Source organism: Dreissena polymorpha, chromosome 11, assembly GCF_020536995.1.
Source record: "Dreissena polymorpha isolate Duluth1 chromosome 11, UMN_Dpol_1.0, whole genome shotgun sequence".
NCBI lineage: Eukaryota > Metazoa > Mollusca > Bivalvia > Myida > Dreissenidae > Dreissena > Dreissena polymorpha.
Window position 1 is genome coordinate 33,549,553 of NC_068365.1, and position 23,753 is coordinate 33,573,305.

Genomic DNA, 23,753 nt, shown 5'->3' on the forward strand with positions numbered 1-23,753 from the left:
CTGCCCTTTCTGTGAGCATTGGTCTGCAGATACCTGGGCCATTAAGCGTCGACCCTTCAAGAGTCGTGGACGCAACAAGAATAGTTCAGATCAAAGTAGGGAAAGTTCCGTATGTCGGGACTTTTCACCACACGATCTTGACCATACTCCACCAGTAGCTGCCAGGCATCGGTCCCTACCCCGTGACGACACCGGACAAAATTTGCCCGGTCCGTTCATCAGGAATGACCAGTTGAATGACTCGGCAGCAGATCAACGTAGGAAAAGTTCCGTGTGTCGGGACTTTTCACCACACGATCTTGACCATATGCCACCAGTAGCTGCCAGGCATCGGTCCCTACCCCGTGACGACACGGGAATGACCAGTTGACCGGTCCGGAGACTTCACTGGTCACCGGTCAACATTGACCGGTCCGGTCACCGGTCATGCTATGACCGGTCAACCGGTCACTGAACGGTCCGGTCACCGGTCATGCTATGACCGGTCCGGTCACCGGTCATTGACCGGTCCGGTCACCGGTCAGGCTGTGACCGGTCATTGACCGGTCCGGTCACCGGTCATGTAATGACCGATCCGGTCACCGGGTTTCGGTCTGTGCCACAGACTGTTCCGGTCACCGTAGATGTTGACACTACCTTGTCAGTACTCCACAAAGGTAGACGCAGCCGCGTTTCTACTGTGAGTCACAGACGTAAACGTGTAGTGTCTGATGTTTCCGGCTACTCCTCCACCTCGGGCTCGTCGTCGTATGACTCATCGTCTACTTCAAATAGCCCTCATCATTATCGGAGGGGACGTCGTTCACGCTCACCGAGTGTTTCTCGGCGTAGATTGCCTCGTAAAGAGCGATCACGCCAGCGCTCGGGGAGACGTTCGATCAGGAAACATCATTCCCAGCGCCGCCGAACAGTGTCTCTGCGTCGCAGGGATAAGGGACATAGACCTTCCTCTATTAGGCGCTCTCGGACTCCTAGGTCCCCTAGTCGATCCTTCTCAGAGGAATCTATTGACACCCTTCCACGTGTGTCGGCCTCTATTTTGGCCTCAACACACACTTCAGCCGTTCCTACAACCACTGAGCATAATTTGTATTCAAACACTAGTTTGCATACATATCAGGCTCAAGGTACAGGGGTTAATCCAACCACTTCGGCTGCGTTTTCAGCCCCACGGGTCTCTTCCACATTGCATAGAAGTATACCCCGGGCTGCTGCTACACCATCAAATCCCAATACTTTGTGGATCCAACAGTCGCCGGGAATCTTTGTCCCTTTTTAGACTGATCCTTTACCAGCGGCCTCTGGTATTCAAAGTGAGTCTGCTGACTTGATCTCTGAGAGACCTAACTCACCAGCTATATCTTTGATGGTGCCGGAAAACGATTCTCTCATGATAGAAGCGAATGAATCTATTATTCCTTCTCCTATATCCACCGGTTTCAATCAATCCAATGCTCCCGCAGATGGTTCGATTGAGGCGGGTTCGGAGTCTAATGAGGCCGAACTTTATTATTTGGCCTCCATCAATCAGGTATACGAACTTACCGTATTTTACCATGCATAGCGCGCAGTTTTTTACCTTCAAATTTCAAAATAAAAATTCAGTGCGCGTAATACATTGACACAACGCTTTCCTGGTTGCTAAATTGCAAAAAAATCCATTTTGTAATCGTTAATCTTCACAATTGCCGCCATTTTTGTTATTGCAAAAAAACTACACCCTATAATGTTAAAGACTGAAGGGGCCGTTGTCGAAACAACAAATAGCGGGAAAGGTAAGGAATGAACGGGGTAGTAATAGTTTTGACAAAAATTAAAAGATGAAAAAAATGTCTTTGTTGGTGTTTTCACACTTTTTCATTGATTGTTCATTAAAAAAAATCGAGGTATATCGATCCCTGTGCGTCGCGATATTGATTGTTAAAATTTTTGTTGTCATGAAAACTCGTTGATTTACAACGCAAAACGTCTTATTTGAACTGAGGCTAATTATTTCAATAATATTTCTCAACTTCGCTTTTGCTTTATTTTGATAATTTAATCCAAAGTTTAATGTTAGCATTTCCGAAAATTTGCACTCTATGTGAATTGACAGTTTGACGTCATCAAAGGAAAGCCGCTTCCTGTCTGAAGCAATAAAGCGACAAGTTTCTCGCCGACAAAATTGGCTTCCTTTGTCTAGCAATCAACATGCCGAACCAATCGTGTGTTTGTTCCTCAATGGCAATCGTCCAATTAAATAATAGCACGTGCAAAGCTCCGCCTTCGAACCTTTTGCAGAGAACGGAGGTGGAGTGCAACGGTTAATTGAGCAAGTGTTTTACGTAAGTTGAGTTCCGATTTGCCGAAATTACTAGGCCCTAAGCATTGAAACGATGAATACATTTATCAATGATTTTCCGATCTCTGCATAAATATGCTACTGTGCGAGTATACTGCGTAGGTTACAAACCAACAATAGAGATATAGACTTGTTTTATTTTCTTTCAATAGGGACAAACAAATAATATTTGTCAAATGGCTTTACGCCAATAACGCCAACTGTATGGAATTGAGCGTTCGGGTGTATTGTTTGTCTTACTATAAATACTTATAAATTAGACGCAGTGAAGGAGCGAAATACAGGGTCAAACTGGATTTATTGGGGAGCATCTCTTAATGGGGAAATATTTAAGTCGATGAAAAAATAAAATGGGATCCACGGACGATTTGCGTAAAATTGGACATTGAGATGTTGCGGGTCTGCAGAAGAAGATGTCATACGATGTTGTGAGCGGCAGGTAATGAAAATGTTACACTGTTCAAATGTGAGGAATAGGTAATAGTGGTTCGAATTTAACGTGCAGCGGTCTTGAAAAAACATGCGCAGCGGCAATAAGGACATAACGGTGTTTTCGAGAGAATAATCTTAAAAATTGTCGAAAATATAGTGCTATGCAACCCATGCTTCTGATCGTATAAACGCTCCCTACTTTAAAACAAAAAATTAAGCGCCCGAAAAACTCAGATTAAATGATAGCGCAATATAAGAATGGCGGCCATTTTCGGCCAAATTTTCAGGTTTTTGGTCTTGAATTCTTTTTTTCTCCATTTTGGCTTTAAAAAATCGCATGCGCGTTATACATGGTAGCGCGCTATACATGGTAAAATACGGTATGTTCAATACCTTAGATGAGGACTTCTGCCCCCGCCCTTCCTTGTCTCTCACAGGATCTGCGGTTACCGTTACAGAACAGGTAGCACGCAGACGAGAGCCCGGCAGGATAAGTAAGGCTACTTCCCGAGTGGATCTACGCCTTCCTATTGGCTCTTCCACAATGGCTGTTTTCCAGTCACTTGAACCAGCCAATAAGCCTTCGCCATCTCCATGGAAAGCCCCTAAGGAGCTGACGGAGCCTAAACAGATGGACGGCGGGAAAAGTTATAAGGCCCCGGTACCCGACCCTGCTACCGGTTTGGACCTTTCCAAACTTCCGGTTCCTGATGCTGACATTAGTAAGCTGTCACTTACAATGCCGTCATCATCTACCCATACATCAGTCCCTCTTTCCCTGTTGGAAAATTGGGAGCTGAGAGAACGCCGTTCCATAGGTCTGGCTAACCAGCTAGATCTCATAGCAGCCACAGCCTTAGACTTGGTTTGGGAGCTCTCTGATTCAATCCAAGAGGAGCTCCGGGCGTTGTTGATACATCTTTCACGTACTACGCAGTGTTAATCTCACAATGCTGCGTCGTCTATGTCTGAGATGTTAAGGCTTCGGAGAGACCTCATCCTCTCTTCCTTGCCCAATAATTTCCTTTTGGAAACAGGCGTAAACTCCCTTCGAACTGCTCCACTAACAGCAGAGTCTCTTTTCGGAGGGAGGATACAGTCGGCACTTACTGCTGATCGTGAAGATCAGATACATGCCTCCTTAGCTAGGAGCAACTCTGGCCAGCGCCCTGTGGTTTTTAAGCGCCCTGCTTCTAAGCCCCCAGGAGCCCCACAGGCCAAGAACGCTAAAAGGGACAGTTTCCCTACTAAGCGTCCGTCTGCTCCACGTCAGCCCCCAAATAGGCCTCCTTTTCAGAACAGAACAACTTCCTATAGGAAGCCTTCTGTAAAACAAAATTGGAGTGAGGGCAAACCCAATGCGGACAAGAAGTCATTTAATCCTTCTTCCGGCAAGGGTGGACCTCCTAAAGGTCAGCCCTAGGTCATACCCCTTTCTACCGCCACAACCTCTGATGCCGGAGGTACCAGTCGGGGCCAGACTTATGCACTTCGCAAATCGATGGCTCCAAATAACTTCGGACGCGTGGGTTCATTCTCTTGTCACACAAGGCCTCACTTTTCAATTCGAAAAAAGGCCCCCACTCTCTCGCGTCCCAATAGATCTGGTATCTCCGCATCCACAACTTCCAGACTCCATTCTCGGACTCCTTGAAAAACAGGCAGTAGAAAGGGTTCACGACCCTTGTTCTCCAGGATTTTACAGTCGCCTTTTCCTTGTTCAAAAGAAAAGCGGCTCCTGGAGACCAGTCATAGACTTAAAAGTGTTCAACACGTTTCTAGTCAAACCTACTTTCAAGATGGAGACTCCTGCCTTCATTCGGCGCTCCATCAAACCCATGCAATGGGGGGTTTCCTTGGACCTGGAAGATGCATACTTCCATGTTCCTATCCATCCCAACTACCGGAAGTACCTGCGCTTCTCCTTTCGAGGCCAGGTCTACCAGTTTCGGGCGATGCCCTTTTGGATTGGCCACGGCTCCACCAAACTCATGGCCGCAGTGAGCGCACACCTCCGATTACACGGGGTTCAACTGCTTCAGTATTTCGACGATTGGCTCTTACACCAGCTCGATCGTCAACTGCTTCTGCTACACCTAGAGTTCTCTTGGAAGGAGCTCCTCTCTTTAGGACTCCTTCTCAATGTAGCCAAGTCAGACCTCATTCCCTTTCAGGATTTCATATTCGTGGGAATGAATTTTCTGACTCACATCAATCGGGTCAGGGTCTCACCGCAATGTATATCAGACCTCCTTTTGAAGGTCAGATGGGTGCTGTCCCAATCTCATATCACAGCTCAAGATTTCCTCTCACTCAACGGTATCCTGAGCTCTGTAGCAGACTTCGTGCAGTTGGGACGTCTCTTCTTACGTCCTCTTCAGCACTATCTCTCAGCTCGATGGAAATGGTCTCCAGACAATCTGCTTACACAGATTCCCATCCTTCTGTCCTTAGTCCCCCACCTTCAATGGTGGCTAGACGAGGAGACCCTGTTGGCAGGAGTACCGCTTCTTCCCCCGCAACCGTCTTTACATCTCATAACGGATGCGAGTATGGAAGGTTGGGGCGCTCACCTGGAACCCCGCAGCCTGACATTATCAGGATTGTGGTCTCCTCAGGAGTCTCTCCTGCACATAAACAATCTCGAAATGCGAGCAGTCTTTCTAGCTGTTTCTCAATTCCAATCACATCTTCGGGACTCCTGTGTGATGGTATCCACAGACAACACATCAGTCGTGGCTTACATCCAGAAACAGGGCGGGACACACTCTCATTCCCTGTATCTGGAAACAATAAAATTACTTGTTCTTTGCAAGAGCCTAAACGTCTCTCTCTTGTCCAAACACATACCAGGTCATCTCAATGCCCTGGCGGACGGTTTGTCTCGTAAACACCAGTTACTTCCATCGGAGTGGACACTTCATCAGGAAGTGGCCAATCAGATATTCCTCACATTCGGTTATCCACTGGTCGACCTGTTTGCGACCAGAGACAACCACAGACTTCCTCTGTATGTGAGTCCAGTGTACGAACCAGCAGCTTTCGTTCGATTGGGATCAACTGGACGCTTACGCTTATCCCCCACCCATTCTTATTCCCCAAATCTTAGGGAAAATCAGGGTGAGCTCTTGCCGGATCCTCCTGATAGCCCCTTGGTGGCCCAGGAGATCCTGGTTCAATGACCTTCTCGGTCTCCTGTGCGAATTTCCCAGGGAACTCCCGCACAGGTCAGATCTCCTATCTCAGAGAGGCAGACTTCACATGGATCCAGACATGTTCCACTTACACGTCTGGCCGTTATCAGGCAATCCCTGCAGAAGAAACGCTTTTCTGTCAGGGCTTCAACGCTCGTTGCCTCTGCAAGGAGAAAGTCCACCAGAGCAGTCTATGATGCTCGCTGGAAACTCTTCTCTAATTGGTGTGTTCGAGGGAAAATTGATCCCCTCAATCCCTCTGCTAGACGCATAGCGGATTTTCTAATCTATCTCTTTGATGATAAGAAACTTTCTCTTAGCTCCATCAAAGGATACAGATCTGTGCTTTCGCATACCTTGGCTTTTCGTAAGTCATCACAAGTCTGTGCTGACCCAGCCATTTCGGAACTGATCTGAGCCATGGAACTTAAACGTCCTGTGTCTCGTTCTCTTACCCCCAAATGGGATTTGGCTTGTGTTCTTGGATCGCTTATTAAAGCTCCCTATGAACCCCTTAATCAGGCTTCATTACAGTTCCTAACCTGGAAGACCGTTTTCCTTCTTACCATGGCTTCATCCAAACGTAGAAGTGAAATTCATGCTCTTTCTATCGAAGAAGCCATCTTCGTTTTGATTCCTCCGATGGCTCTGTCACCTTGTTGTGTCAGCAAGGATTCCTTGCTAAAAATCAACTCCCCTCTATGGCTTCTAAACCCTTCAAGGTCCCAAGTCTTTCTAAAACTTGTGGTAATGAAGATGAAGATAGACTCCTCTGCCCTGTCAGGTCTTTGAAGTTCTATCTTAGTAGAGTTAAGTCTATTCGAGGTTCTCGTAAGAGACTCTTCATTCCCTTAAAAGGGGGGGGCGATGTGTCTGCGGCTTCTATTTCCCGTTGGGTAGCCTCGACTTTAAAAAGGGCTTACTCTTCTCTTTCTTCAAGGGATTCATCCCTTTTTAAGATTAGACCGCATGAATTACGAGCAATGTCGGCTTCGTGGGCATATATTAATCATACCCCACTCTCTGACGTGCTTCAAGCTGCTTTCTGGAGGAATCAGACCACTTTTTCATCTTTTTATCTTCGTTCTCTGGAGTGCCAACAGGACAACTTGTATTTGTTGGGCCCCCTTGTGGTTGCACAAACGGTAGTATCTTCTACGGCATAGGTATATTACGCTTATCCGGTATATTACGCTTATCCGTGAATTAAGTTAATACCGTAATAACGAAGATTAGCTGAGAAACCGAGATATGGGTTCCGCTGTGATGGGGAGATTTTCGCGAACCTTCCCGCCTCAGCTGCAAATTCAGCATATGATATCAGGTAATGTAATTAAGCTATTAAAACAAATTTTTCTAGTAAAATTCATTTTAATTAGTAATTACTTACCTGATATCGGTAAGTCCCACCTCCCACCCTGCTCTTCGTCTAATATTTCATATTTTTTATTGGAATAAGAGTGGATTCTGGGTAATGTCCCGTTTTGGTTGTGCGGCTACACGGCACTATGTGACCGCTCTGTCCTACCTGACGGGTTTCTGAATAGTGTGGGATTCCTCGGACGAAAAATTCCGGATAAATTACGATCCTATCGGAATAAGTAAGCATATGATATCAGGTAAGTAATTACTAATTAAAATGAATTTTACTAGAAAAATTGGTTTCAGTACTTTAAATACCAATATTCCCTATTAGTTTACATATACACATGATATAATTTATATTTAATATTGCTTATATGACAATTTCAGATTTCTATAAGGGGGACTTTGGTAATTTTGGTAATAATCAGTACACATTGAAGCTTCCTCTCGCACTTGTCAAGACCACATTTCCGCGTTGGAAATTGTATAAATTAAATTCCTCTATCTTATCTACCTGGATACCGACTGTCCAAGTTGCATAAACTTTATTTACACCGTTTCTTCCTACTTAATTCGCTATTCTTTTCATACAAAATAAACGAAACTCATTGAATAACTGAGAACTAGGCATACAGCTTGTCTCTAAAATGGCGGACAGGTCGTTAGCAACCGGCGTGCAGATTTATTGATAGCTGATTGGTCGATCGATATATAGATTAAGAATTATGATTGACAGTTGGCGAGATGTCAATTGTAAATAGTTTAAGCTATGCTCATGACTTTATCGAGGGCCAAAACACCAACTTTGGGGAAAGGGCCGCAGCCTTTTTTCAAGGAAAAAAAGACACAATTGTCTGGCTTTGGGGAATGAAAAATACTGAGGTAGATTTGAAGTTCAGAGAAAAATGCATGATTTTAAAGAAATTTATGTAGGGGAAAGGGTCTTTTTGGTTAAGGGAAAGAAAAAGAGGCCCCTTGTGATGAAGGGTTTTTTGGCCCTCAACAGTTATCAAATCTAGGTTTCATACAACCAGAACTTTATTTTGTTGTTCTAGCTACCGTATTTATAGGAATCAAAAAGCTAAGTCGAAGCAAAACACACACAAATTTCACTCACATGCAAAGCTTTAAAGGGATAGGTGGGTTTGAGCTGTATTTCAACTGTCCACTTCTCAGTTGTGAGCATGTAATAATTTGATCTTAATGCCTAGGATAAAGCTAGTAAATAAACCAAAGCAGTATGAAATAAATTACAATAAATATTGATTTTTCTGCAGTAAGATAGGTCACATAATGTTCGATTGCCTTCACTCAAGCATTATCAGATAAGGGACGATAAGCAATCATTTCTTACTGTTAGACGAGTTTTCCATTTGTATGCCTTCAGTACAATTTTTACTAGAAAATTTATGATAAACATGAATATCCTAGTGAAGACAGGTCTTTGTTGTCAAAGATATCATGCAAGCTTTTCAAGGTTCATGTTATGATATGCATTTCTGCGATACAAATTATATTTGTTGGACACTCGTTTTAGTGGATTGTGAGTTTGCCAAACAATGACATCAAATGTTGTGTGAGTGTTTGCTTCTGAAGTTGTTCCTAAAGTTTTATGGCAGACATTATTAAAAGTTCCATAAATTCAAGATCAAACAAATATATCTGATTAACAAATCAACTGAAATTTATGTCAAAGAAATTAAATAAATCCACAGTAATTTTACTCTGTAGGGTAAGACTGGGTTTCCGTGGATAGATGCCATAATGGTACAGCTGCGTGAGGTGGGCTGGGTCCATCACCTGGGTCGCTATGCTATCGCCTGCTTCTTGACACGGGGAGACCTCTGGATATCATGGGAAGAAGGATTCAAGGTGAGCACATTAGGCAATGACAGCAAAATGCATTACCGGTAATGTAAAGGGGCTTCTTCACAGAATTGAGCAAAATTTTGCCATCCAATTAAACTTAAAACATTAATGAGACTAAAAATATTTTTGTCAGAAATTACTGGGTGTTTTTTCACATAGTTTTTTCTCCAATGACACTATTTTTTCGCCAATGTTTCATGGATGACCCTACATCCATTTCTGGCCAATAAGTTTTATGCATTAAAAAGCATGGTGGTTAAGGGGTGAGGAAGTCTCACTCAAACAGGGGTCATACTAGTCCAAAACATTTAGTGAGAAGTGACAATATTTTCGTTGAAGTTAATGACTCGTGGAAAAAGTCTACAAACACCTTTATATATTATACCCCAACAGTTACCATTTGGGTTCTTGCAAATTTATGGGAGGATATGTTGTTTATGAATAATTTATGGTTATAGGTTAAGTTTTACATAGGAAATTCATTTATTTTAAGCTCACCTGAGCACAACGTGCTCATGGGTTGTGCTTATGGTGAGCTTTTTTGATCACCTTTTGTTCATCGTCCTTTGTCCGTTGTGCAACGTCAACATTAGCCTTGTTCACTCTCTAGAGGCCACATTTATTGTCCAATCTTCATGAAATTTGGTCAGCAGATTGGTTTTAATGATATCTTGGATGAGTTTGAAAATGGTTACGTTTGCTTGAAAAACATGGCTGCCAAGGGGCGGGACATTTTTCCTTATATGGCTATATATGACTATAGCAAAATCTTGCTAACACTCTAGAGGCCACATTTATTGTCCGATCCTTATAAAACTTGGTCAGACGATTCATCCCAATAATATCTTGGACGAGGTCGTAAATGATGTGGGTTGATTGAAAAACATGGCCGCCAGGGGGCGGGGCATTTTTCCTTATATGGCTTTAGTAAAACCTTGTTAACACTCTAGAGGCCTCATTTATTTTCTGATCTTCATGAAACTTGCTCAGAAGATTTGTCCCAATGATATCTTGGATGAGTTCAGAAATGGTAATCTTTGCTTGAAAAACATGGCTGCCAAGGAGCGGATAGTTTTCTCTATATGTATATAGTGAAAACAGTCTAGTTGTGATAAGCCATAATGTTAAAGAAAGATAACCTGTACATACTTTCTAATAGTTAAGTAATAGTTAACTCCCAGGGAGTCCCTTTTATAAACCTGGGACTTCTTTCATAAAATGTGGTGTACATAAAGACAGTAGTTTGCATGCAATTTAATAAACCTATCTCATAAAATAAATGTACATTTACTAATGCACTGTAGAGCCTTATCTTTGATCTTTACTGATAAGCCATTTAACCTACTGTGTTTTGGTGTATTTAGCAGACTACTGTGCTATGAAACTGTTTCCATGGCAACCTTGTTATTTGGCATTTTCTAAATTATAAAGACTCTTTTGATTGAAATAACTTTTGTAAATTCTTCTTATTTTTTACATCTGAGTAACGGGAGTTTTCCACTCTCCATAAATTCTGTTCTTTAGATTAAGTTAGACTTATTTTATAAACTAAATTTTTGAAGCAACTTCTAGACTAACAGAAACTAATATTTATATCAGTTTTGACAGATTGTGAACTTCTTGGATATGACGGTTGAGTTCGAAAGTGGTTTGGATCGGTACAAAAACTTGGCCGCCAGGGGGGGAGGTCATTTTCCTAATTCATATTTTGCAGTTTTCTTTATATGTATTGTAACGCCTGCCTTGTAATTGTTTACTTTGTTTTAATTCTTACAATAATAATTCTTTAAATTACAATTTTTAATAACTTTTAAATTCATTTATGATAGTTAATAACTTGTAAATTCATTAATGATAGATCAGGTACATTTTCATTGTATGATAATTCTTAAGAAATAAAATAAATGCTTTAAACTCTCTGTAAGTGCAGATAGTTAATATCAATAGTCAGTGATGATCTTTGATCAGTGCTTATATCTTTACCTGTATGCTAAGAATAGCAGTGCTCTCATTTGATTGGATGTTTACCTATGTTACTATGCCTGCTACACTTCAGAATCAGGGGACTGGCACATTGTTGACGGGAGGCGGAAAACTACAACGGGCGAGGCATGGTATGGTATTGCGCAAGGGGGGGTTAGAGGGTTAGTGTTAGGGGTCGGGTTAGGGTTTGGGTTAGCCTAAACCCAACCCTAACCCTAACCCGACCTCTAATCCCAACCCTTACCCTAACCCTTTTTTGGGGTTATCACCCCTGACCATGCCTCGCCCGTTGTAGTTTTCCGCCTCCCCATTGTTGACCTCTCCCATAAGAACTAATCAATCAAAACATCTGGTTATACATGTGAAAGACTAATGCTAGACCCCCTGGCTCTAAGTTGAAAGAGTTAGTTCACTAATTGAAAGATTGGGGTTAGTGAATTACTAATCTGCCAGACCTGTTTAATGTAGCAACTGTTAGTTTTATCATGAAGGTGATTTTAATGTTCTCAGTTGAAATTTCACCAAGTAAATGTGATGGGAATGTTAAGTTAGTGGAGTTAGTTTAGTTCTTTTAACTAAGTGCAATTATTAGTTAAGTGATAACTAAGGCAAAGTGAATTAGTATTTTTTTCTCTAAGTGAAAATATTGAGTTAGTGATTTAATATGGAATGAGTGATGTATTGGACGTCATCATTGATGACGTTCATTCGAACGAATGATAAAGGGGGCTAAGTTTCGTTAAGTTGAGGCATATAGTCGCGATTTGAGGCGCTTGAAAACTGGTCGGTAAATTTTGCTGAAATTTGACATGTATATGGAGAAGAATGCGATCTACCTGTTGGCGTAGGCGTTATACCTGGGAAATATAGTCGCCGCTTCGTCTGTCCGTCCGTGCACAATTTTTGTCCGGGCTATTTCTCAGCAACTAATGACTGGAATTCAATTAAACTAAATGGGAAGCTTCACTACCAAGAGGAGACATGCTTATTATCAGCCGGTTCTGGTCAGATGATTTTTCACATCAGATGATTTTTCACAGAGTTACAATGTATGGCCCTATGAAATTTTCCATTAACTGTACATATAACGCGATCTACCTGTTGGCGTATTCGTTATTACTGTGAAAAATCTAGTTTTTGATTAAATCACGAAAAAGTGGTGTTTTTTTATTGCGCAATCGCTATAAACACGTGGCTTGGCCGGAAGTACATGTAGCCTTAATAGCAACCCCAAGACAATTCACCCCCAGGAGACAATTCACGGGCTAGACAATTCAAATTAGATTTTTCATACCCCAATTTTTCGATTTTCGTAATCATTTTTTTCGTACCCCTTTTTTTTCGTGCCCAATTTTTTTCGTACCCATTTTTTTCGTACCTAAATTTTTGTTCGTACCAAATTTTTTTTCGTAACAATTTTTTTTTTCGTACCCATTTTTTCGTACCCAAATGTTTTTTGTTCCCAATTGTTTTCGTACCCAATTTTTTTTTTTGTACCCATTTTTTTCGTACCCAAATGTTTTTCGTACCCAAATTTTTTCGTACCCATTTATTTTTTCGTACCAATCTTTTTCGTACCCAAATTTGTTCGTACCCAATTTTTTTTTCATACCCATTTTTTTCGTACCCAAATAAAAAAATTCGTACCCATTTTTTTAGTACCGAAATTTGTTTCGTACCCAGATTTTTTCGTACCCAAATTTTTATTTGTACCCATTTTTTTCGTACCCAAATAGTTTTCGTACCCGAATTTTTTTTGTTTCCTTTATTTTTTCGTACTCTAATTTGTTTTCGTAACCAAATTAGTTTTTTTTCCTGCCCATATTATGTTCGTAACCATTATTTCTTCGTACACAAATTTTTTCGTACCCAAATTTTTTCGTACCCATTTGTTCGTACTCAAATTTTTTTCGTACACAAATTTGTTCGTACCTAATTTTTTATTTGTACCCATTTTTTTCGTACCCAAATAGTTTTTCGTACCTTTATTTTGTTCGTACCTTTTTTTTTCGTACTCAAATTTGTTTTCTTACCCAAATTTTTTTTTTTTCGTACCCACTGCCCACATATTTTTTCGTACCAATTTTTTATTTTGAAATAATCGATTTTCAATTTGATTTGAACTCTCCACTCATTCCATCCCGCGAAACCCTTAAGGTGTCGCAACTCTAGTAAAGAACAGGACTTAGTGAATTTATGCAACAACAAGTTAGTGTTTTTAATAAGTGATGAATGAACATAGTGAATTTATTAAATGACAAATCTCAGCTAATCTTTTTATTAAAGTGACTTAGTTTGTTGTGATTAACGCAAGTTATAAGTGATTAATCAAAGCCGAAGAAATGGATTTAAACTGTTTGTTTTCTGCAAGTGTCTTACATTAGACTTAAGTGAATAATACAATGAAAGTGAGTTCTTAATTATTTGTTCAGTGAAGTGAATTGAGTGAATTCAATTATAGTAATCACGGTTGTTTGTTTATCCTAGTGCTTTATACAGGCATTTGCCTCATACTGAACACAAACTGTTGACCAAGTTTAGACATGAAAGTGTATAATTGTTTTCGAAACCTTGTTTTAACTTTGATTAACTTTTGAAAGTTTATGAACTGTATTTCTACATGAATTGTTTGTATTGTTTGCATTATTGCTTAAGTATAAATGATGAAAGTATGGAAAGAATAAAACTAGTTTAGTCACATTGTTGTTGAAGAACAGGTCATTTCTTTTTATCTCAGGTGAGCAACATTGGACCTTTCAGGCCCTCTTGTTACACAGTGTATTTAATTCATTAAATGATAGTTTAATTACCTTACAGGAACTATTTCCAAACAAATACATTTAATTATTGTTTAATGACCTCTCATGAATTATTTCCAATAATCAAGAATTTCTGAATTATTTTTTTTATCTTTAATGGAACATCTCTCACAAACAACTAAAAATGCACTAGTAATAATAGTATTCCTGTTTGTTTTCTAGGTTTTTGACGAGCTGTTGCTGGATGCTGATTGGTCGGTGAATGCAGGAATGTGGTTGTGGCTCTCATGCAGCTCATTCTTCCAACAGTTCCTCAACTGCTACTGTCCGGTTGGTTTTGGCAAACAGGCCGATCCCACTGGTGACTTCATCAGGTAATTGTGCATTATTATTATAATTATCTGCTGAAAGCTATGGTGGAATTAGCATGGCCATTAATCACTGGCGCAGCGATTTTTTTTTGTCATATTGGGAAAAGTGCCCGTACCAGTCCAATTGGGAAAAATTGAGTAGTGAAAACCTCCAAATTGTGAAAAATTGAGTCGTGAAAACCTTGAAATTGGAAAAATTGCACCATGAAATCTTCGAATTGGGAAATTATTATATTTGATTTTAAATTTTTTGCAAACAAATACCTTAAAATTGAAAATAACTGATGTCAAGTTATTAATATTATATTTACTAAGGTTCTAGCCATAGAGCTGCATAAGTAAGTTAATTAAAGTTCATTATAAAAAATAAATAAACCATCATTTGGGAAATATGTAATTTTTCCCAGATTGGGAAAGTGACATTCTCCAGTACTTTACAAAGAAGGAAAAAAATTGCTGTGGCGCCACCTCTTCTTCGAGATGCATTAATAAATGAGCCAACGGTTGTTCTGAGGTGGCGCTAAGGACCGGATTTTTTTAACATTCACAAATGATTCTACTAGGTGAGTAGGTTGAATGTGTTTACTCAACATATTTTGCATCATTAAAAAACATGCAATGCAGTAGGATTCAGCGAAGATATTTTCATCCACAAATGTACATTAACATCACAACCCATTTGATAAGGTCAGGACCTGTGAAATGTCTTAGCAGGTCGCAAAATTACAGCTCCTGCTCACAAAATTTGTACCGAGTATAGTCAAGATAAAGAGCGAATATTAATACAATATAAAAGCTTATCACTTTCTTGCTGATATGGCTGGAAAGTGAGTGGCATTTAGACAAATCAATACAAGTAATAAAGGGTATAAAAAATACCTGTCTCGGCATGGACATCGCCATCTTGTTTGTAATGTGATAACCCCCTCTGAATTTAGATATGTGATTTGTCATTGGGTGTATAAGTTTCTCTTGGCAATCTTCTTGGATTAACTGGTTTCTTTCAAAGATATATAATTGTTCTACAACAACCACATTCATATGTTACGTAACCATGACAATATTGCACATTATGTTCAATTTTTAGCTCGACTATTATATATGAAATATATATAGTGGAGCTATCCTACTCATCCCGGCGTTGGCGTTCCGTTCCGTGCCGTGCTGTTAGCATGCAAATGTTAAAGTTTTCGTACTTTACTACCCCAATTATTTTCATTGTCCCTTGACATATTGCTTTCATATTTTGTGTTCTTGTTTACCAACATGACCCCAACCTATAAACAAGAGCAGACAACTCTATCAAGCATTTTGTCATAATTATGGCCCCTTTTCCACTTAGAATATGCAGCAAATGTTAAAGTTTTCATACTACCCCATTTATTTTCATTGTCCCTTCACATATTGCTTTCATATTTTGCATACTTGTTACCCAACATCAGTCTTGGCATTAATTTTTTTTTTTAGGCACTAGCCCAGCCGGGCTTCCAGCTTGGAAATTTCTCTAGCCCGAATCAATTTAAACTAGCCCGAAATGAATGTTGTAATTATTTTACATTTTTAGCTATATTTGCATTGAAGAAACATAGAACAATAAACATTAAACAAATAAACACTTGAGTCTGTTTTATTCACAGTTAATATCAGACAAAAAATTTATCACAAGGTCTCAAGACATCTCCATTCATGGTCATTGTCTGAGTCACCAACATCCAGGTCTGTCATGTCTGGTATGCTCTTAAAACAAAAACAAATATTACAACGTATGAATTTTCCACTCAAATATCTGGATAAGTAAATGCAATGTCAAACTAGCAATAATACCTGTGCATAATAAGTAGAGCAAGAAGGTAACTTTCTGCCCTAACTTCTGAGTCAGCTTGATATAAAATGACTTGTTTAGCAGTATTGTTTCATTGCCTAAGCCACATCTGCTTTGTCGCCAATTGTACCAGCATCTAAAATGCAGTATTATAAACATTTGAATTTAATGTCAGGAATCGTAAATTGACAGATAAATGTTAAAAACTATACTTGTAAGTTAGTGCATGATATTTAATTGCATGTTGTTTTCTTAAATTGTGTATGAATTGCACTTACCAGCCAGTCAGCAATGATTGCTCAGAATCAAAGTCTCCTTGGAGACATCAAAACGAAGCCATGACTGATTATTCTTCCATAACGTTTGCAATTTTCGTTTTATTGACTGTTAATAATTTTTGTTGCAACCTTCATTCTCATTTTGCAGTTGATGCGTTAGCGTTGCGCGCTCAAAATAACGCAGAAAAGACATTAAAATAAATTTATCGCCACATGTTCTCCACCCAGTAGTAATAAAAGTTATAGCGTCTCGCGAGATTGACTTACAACACTGTTCGATAAGTGTCTAATCAATGAGTGCTCAAGGGAAATAACAAATGCAGTTTTGAATAAGCGTCTATATGAATCTATTTCGGACATGTTACTAAGTTCGGACATGAAAAAATGCACTCGACCAATCGGGCTACCGGCTTAGAATTTTCACTCGACCGACGCAAAAATCACTTGACTCGGTCGACGGTCGAGTGGGTTACGTCCAAAACTGCAACATCACCCCAACCTATAAACAAGAGCAAACAACTCTATCAAGCAGTTTGTCTTAATTATTGCCCCTTTTATACTTAGAATATGCATATTATTTATAAATCTATGTTACAGTTTGCATACTACCCCAAATATTTCCTATATCCTTTAATATATTGCTTTAATATTTTGCATACTCGTTAACCAACATGACCCCAACCTATAAACAAGAGCAGACAACTCTATCAAGCATTTTACAGTATTATGGCCCCATTTCCACTTAAATAATTGAACATTTTGCTTAAATTGCCATAACTTATTTATTTATGAAAACATTTTATTATTACTTTGACAAAAACAACACTTACCTGAATACCACAATGGCTTCCACCCAAACAATACCCCAAGCCCCTACCCAGAATCCCTTCCCCCCCCAATTTTTTTTTTAACATCATCTAATAAATTACCCCACCCCACATTATACCCCCCCTCTCCCCCCCCTACCCCCCCACAATTTTTTTTAAACATCATCTAATAAATTACCACACCCCTCATTATACCCCCCCTCTCACACCCCCTATCCCCCCCCAACATTTTTTTTTCCTTTTTTATTTTTGAAAGATTGTCTCATAAATGACCACACCCCACATTATACCCCTCTCAACTCCCCCCCCCCCCCCCCCCAAAAAATATATTTTTTTTTTTTCCTTTTTTTTATTTTTGAAAAATCGTCTAATAAATTATTGAATATGAACAATTTCCCCATGATGGCTTACGTTATAATGTCAAGCAGCCTAATAGTCGAGTGCGATGTCCTCTGACAGCTCTTGTTTGTACTGTTTTGTAGTGAAGAATTAAAATCACTCGTCATCCAATAACAAATATTTGTGGTGTTTGAGTTGGTACTTGATTTTATTTTCAATATTAATTTAATTTTAATATTGTTGAGGCCTTTCAACATGCCAGAAATAGGTGAAAACGTGTATTTCTATTTGGTTGCTTTAACATCATTTATCTTGTTCCAAACAATATGTCTGATAGCTTGTGGGATAGGTGAGAAATCTTGTCAACTGTACATATAGCTGTGAAAGCATCTGTCTCAGAATTGACTTCCTCTGATGTTAACACCCTAACTACATGTACTGTTAATAGATCAATAAGCAAACATTTCCATGACTACCGGGTTCATTTCCCGGTTGTTATAAACTGTCAATGATGTCAGTATTACATCACAAATAACAGGTACAGATGTACAGCACTGCTTAATTTTTATGTGCATGTATGCTTTTATATTTATTACATTTAGTATCACTGTTCTTGGATTTGAATATACTCAACAGATTATCTAATTTTATTTACAGTTTTACCATTTCAGATCACACTTTTCCTATTTTTATGCCCCCAATTGGCGGCATAGTTTTGGCACTGTCTGTCGGTCAAAAAAAGTATGTCTTTCCGTCACTTACACTTTTCATATCCGCTCTCTAATTCAAGTAGTTCTCATCCGATCTTCACCAAACTTGGTCAGAAGTTGTATCTAGATAATGTCTATGCCAAATTTGAACATGGGTCATGCAAGGCTAAAAACTAGGTCACGCGTTCACTAAGTGCGTTTCAAAAATTCAGCATGGTGTCCACTCTCTAATTCAAGTAGTTTTCATCCGATCTTTCCCAAACTTGGTCAGAAGTTGTATCTAGATAATGTCTATGCCAAGTTCGAACATGGGCCATGCCATGCCAAAAACTAGGTTACAGGGTCACTTAGTGCGTTTTAAACATTCAGCATGGTCTCCGCTCTCTAAATCAAGTATTCAACGCTTTGCTTTAGTAAGTATAAGAAAATGTTTTTTTCTACAGTTGACAAGAAGATACGTGCATTCCTGTTATTTGCATGCAAAGAATTGGCAGAAAAAAACTTAACAAACTGCAGCCGATGACATATGTAACAAACAACAAAATTTAAATACTGAACACCTGTTATGCAGCAAACTAATAGTTTAATAAAATAAAGGTGATGTATATCTCAAAGACATTTAAACAGTTATGCTTTTATGTAGTGACAAAGTTACAGTTGGGGGCATCTTTGTCGTGTGGACAAATTTCTTGTTGATCATAATATTTAAAAAAAAAAAATATTCCAAAACCCAAACTCAATTATTGGTCTGTCTGGCATTCTACATTTGCAACAGGATAATCCCATATGAATGTCACTGTTTCTACTTTTGCTTATGTCAGTACAAAGTTATCTGTAAGCAATTGGAATCCGAGAACTCTCCTGCATCTTTTAATTACAGTTTGTGTTTGGCAATACTTTTGTAAATTAACAGGTAGGATTGTTTTGCCAGATCACCAGTACATCTAGGCTTGTTTCTCAAATGGCAAATACGCAATTTATGTAACCATGTGGTACATCCTTTATATAACCAATTGATAATGTATAAATGTTTTAATACAAAAACATTTAAATTTTCAAAATTTTGAAAGCAACTTCTTTATATGCTCCCCGAAATAAATTTTGGCGGAGCATATAGTTGCCAGTTTGTCCTTCCTTACTTACTTACTTACTTGCTTACTTCCGTCACACTTTTGCTTCCGTTTCTCATAGCACCTTAAATACTTAACCAATAGCTTTCATATTTGGCATGTAGGTACCTTGCATGGACCTCTACCTTTTGATGAGGTTTGAGGTCACTGGGGTCAAGGTCACCGATGCTAATAATAGACTTCCCTCCGTCACACTTTTGCTACAGTTTCTCATAGCGCCTTCAATACTTTACCAATCGCTTTGATATTTGGCATGAAGGTACCTTGCATGGACCTCTACCTATGATGAGGTTTGAGGTCACTGGGGTCAAGGTCACCGAGGCTAATAAAAGACTTCCTTCCGTCACACTTTTGCTACTGTTTCTCATAGTGCCTTCAATACTTTACCGATTGCTTTCATATTTGGCATGTAGGTACCTTGCATGGACCTCTACCTTTTGATGAGGTTTGAGGTCACTGGGTCAAGGTCACTGAGGCTAATAATAGATTTTGTAGGTGTTTATTAACACATACATTGACAAAGCGCATCATCGGGGAGCATCCATCAGTTTCACTGATATTCTTATTTTTTAAGAAAAAGAACACCATTTTTTTATTTGGAATTCATTTTCTTAATTTTCCAAAGGGGCAGGGTAAGGTAAAATAGGACATATGGAATAATAGTATGCTTAAATTATTCTAACTTTCGACTATTTTTTTATTTGAACCTTCAATAATAATAACAGTTGATGTTAATAAATTGTTGTTGTGTCTTTAAATGTTTCGTTATGTTCCATAGATATAAAAATGATACCCTTTGCAAGGGAAAAAGAAATGTGCTTTTTGAATATGTGATAACAATTGATTTATTAAATAAAATGTTTATAGATGTGCATCATTCCAGTGATCTATATTAAAATGAAATTAGAATAGTTTAATGACAATAAATGTGTATGAACATAACTTGAGAGGGGTGTGATTTTTCCTGCTTTCAGATGATTTCCTCCCTTTCTGAATATAGTTATTAAACTTTGCTGGATCTATATACAAATGAAGACTTTAGTGTAACCTTATAAAGGGGGGTAGCTGATTATCCTCCACTGAGATGGTTCTTAAATTACACACCTGCTTGAGGAGTCGATTGAATCATGGAAACGGTATGGGACCTCAAAATTGGGTATGCCCAGTATGAGACATAGGTTCCTCCAAGCCCCCCACCCAGATCAATACAAATATTGTCAGTGTTGTAAATGAAATCCTCTGTATTGATCAAAACCAACAAATAATCAATAATTTAAAAAATCTAATTTGGATTGGATGGTTGATAAAGGGCAATAGTGGAATTAGACACTGCACCAGAACTTGTTTTATTAACCAGGTTTTCCGAAGGAAAAAACTGGTTATTAGATTGGCGAATGCGGGCGGGCTGGCGGGCGGGCGGAACAAGCTTGTCCGGGCCATAACTATGTCGTTCATTGTCAGATTTTAAAATCATTTGGCACATTTGTTCACCATCATTGGACGGTGTGTCGCGCGAAATAATTACGTCGATATCTCCAAGGTCAAGGTCACACTTTGAGTTCAAAGGTCAAAAATGGCCATAAATCAGCTTGTCCTGGCCATAACTATGTCATTAATTGTGAGATTTTAAAATCATTTGGCACATTTGTTCACCATCATGGGACGGTGTGTCGCACGAATGAATCACGTCAATATCTTCAATGTCAAGGTCGCCACAACTAAAAATAGATTTTTTTTTTTAAACAAACTTACAAAGGGGGTTAATTATGTTTGTTCATTTCAAAAGTTCAGTTTGAGTTTTCTCCCTTTATCAGATTTTTTTTTCACAATGAAAACCTGGTTTTGTGACAATTTTGTCCCTTGTTTTGGATAGATCTTGAGAAGGTGGAGTTGAAATCGAAAGAAGATAATCGTGTCACAATTTGGACACTATTTACAAAATATCATAGATATTATTATCATGGATTTGTATTGAATTGTTTGATCACTGGCACTTTATCATTGTTATTGTTATCGTGGATTTGTATTGAATTGTTCTATCACTGGCACTTTATTATTGTTATTATTATTAAGGATTTGTATTGAATTGTTCTATCACAGGCACTATCATTGTAATTGTTATTAGTATGGGTTTGTATTGAATTGTTCTATCACAGGAACTTTATAATTGTTATTATTATTATAGATTTGTAATTGCATTGTTCTATCACAGTCACTATATCATTGTTATTATTATGGATTTGTATTGAATTGTTCTATCACAGGCACTACCTACCGGTGTTGAAGGGTTTCCCGCCCCAGTACATCTATGAGCCCTGGAACGCTCCTGAGAGCGTGCAGGTTGCCGCCAAGTGCATCGTGGGAAAGGACTACCCCGTTCCCATGGTGAACCACGCAGAGGCTAGCAAGCTGTGCATGGAGAGGATGAAACAGGTCTACCAGATGTTGCTTAAGAGACGGGCAAAAGGTAGGTTTTTACCAGGTTTTCCGAAGGAAAAAACTGGTTATTAGATTGGCGAATGCGGGCGGGCTGGCTGGCTGGCGGGCGGGCGGAACAAGCTTGTCCGGGCCATAACTATGTCGTTCATTGTCAGATTTTAAAATCATTTGGCACATTTGTTCACCATCATTGGACGGTGTGTCGGGCGAAATAATTACGTCGATATCTCCAAGGTCAAGGTCACACTTTGAGTTCAAAGGTCAAAAATGGCCATAAATCAGCTTGTCCTGGCCATAACTATGTCATTCATTGTGAGATTTTAAAATCATTTGGCACATTTGTTCACCATCATGGGACGGTGTGTCGCACGAAAGAATCACGTCAATATCTCCAATGTCAAGGTCGCCACGACTAAAAATAGATATAAAAAAGAAAAAACAAATTACAAAGGAGGTTAATTTTGTTTGTTCATTTCAAAAGTTCAGTTTGAGTTTTCTCCCTTTATCAGATTTTTTTTCACAATGAAAACCTGGTTTTGTGACAATTTTGTCCCTTGTTTGTTGTCTAAAATATTAAACCCTTTCCCACTCAGAAGCTTAGTGAAAATGGCTAAATGCAAGTAGCATAAAACCAGAACATCCTGTGAGTAACTTGCAGTATTTTAAGGTTTTCTGCTGTTTGCTGATCATCAGTACCTTAAATTTGGCAAATTCCAATGCCTTTATAACTTGAATCCAGTAAGAAAGCTCTTATGTTTAATTCGAATTTCTAAGGGACTACAGATAAGTGCTTATCTGGGTGGTAAGGGTTAAGCAGTTTTATCTTTCAAAGTTTCAGGACTGTAATCCTTAGTCAATCCAGTTATATGCATTTCAATACCTAGTTTGCTTCAAAATGTTTTTGAAAAGGTTCATATCTATTTAATTGTAGTGTAATTAGGCTGTTATGTTTTGCCAAAGTTTGATGGTCAACCAAATTGCCATAATAACCACTCATGATTCATAACAACTGGCCTTTTAAACAGGTAGCGCTAGAAAGGACAGCAGTAAAAATCCCATCTTTAGAAAAATGAAACATTAATTTACTCGAAGTGGATTTTACTGGAAAGTGGTTTAACTGATTTAGGGACTCGACGTTTATATATGAAATATATATAGTGGAGCTATCCTACTCACCCTGGCTTAGGCGTTTCCGTTCCGTAAGCGTTAGCATGCAAATGTTAAAGTTTTCGTACTACCCCAATTATTTTCATTGTCCCTTGACATATTGCTTTCATATTTTGCATACTTGTTTACCAACATCACCCCAACCTATAAACAAGAGCAGACAACTCTATCAAGCATTTGTTATAATTATTGCCCCTTTTATACTTAGAATATGCATATTATTGATAAATCTATGTTAAAGTTTGCGTACTACCCCAAATATTTCCTATATCCTTTGACATATTGCTTTTATATGTTGCATACTTGTTTACCAACATGACCCCAACCTATAAACTAGAGCAAACCACTGTATCAAGCATTTTTACATAATTATGGCCCCTTTTACACTTAGATAATTAAACATTTTGCTTAAATTGCCATAACTTTTTTATTTATGATCACATTTTATTATTATTTTGACAAAACAACACTTAACTGAATACCACAATGGATTCCACCCAAACAATACCCCACGCCCCTACGCAGAATCCCTTCCCCCCCAGCCTCCCCCCATTTTTTTTTTTTAAACATCATCTTATAAATTACCCCACCCCACATTATACCACCCCTCTCACCCCTTACCCCCTACCCCCCCCCCCCCCAATTTTTTTTATTTTTTTTTAAACATCATCTAATAAATTACCCCACACCACATTATACCACCCTCTCACCCCCAACCCCCCCCCCC

General features: G+C 38.9%; 1 protein-coding gene across 1 annotated transcript in view; it reads left to right on the forward strand.

Annotated features, from left to right (window-relative positions):
• Positions 1-22,560, forward strand: part of LOC127849743 (cryptochrome-1-like) — a 70,301-nt gene extending 47,741 nt beyond the window's left edge. The window contains exons 8-11 of the mRNA XM_052382493.1: positions 9,064-9,204; positions 14,166-14,317; positions 21,685-21,887; positions 22,553-22,560. Coding sequence (XP_052238453.1) covers positions 9,064-9,204; positions 14,166-14,317; positions 21,685-21,887; positions 22,553-22,560 — 504 coding nt within the window. The remainder of the gene's footprint in view (positions 1-9,063; positions 9,205-14,165; positions 14,318-21,684; positions 21,888-22,552) is intronic.
• The last annotated feature ends 1,193 nt before the right edge of the window (positions 22,561-23,753 follow it).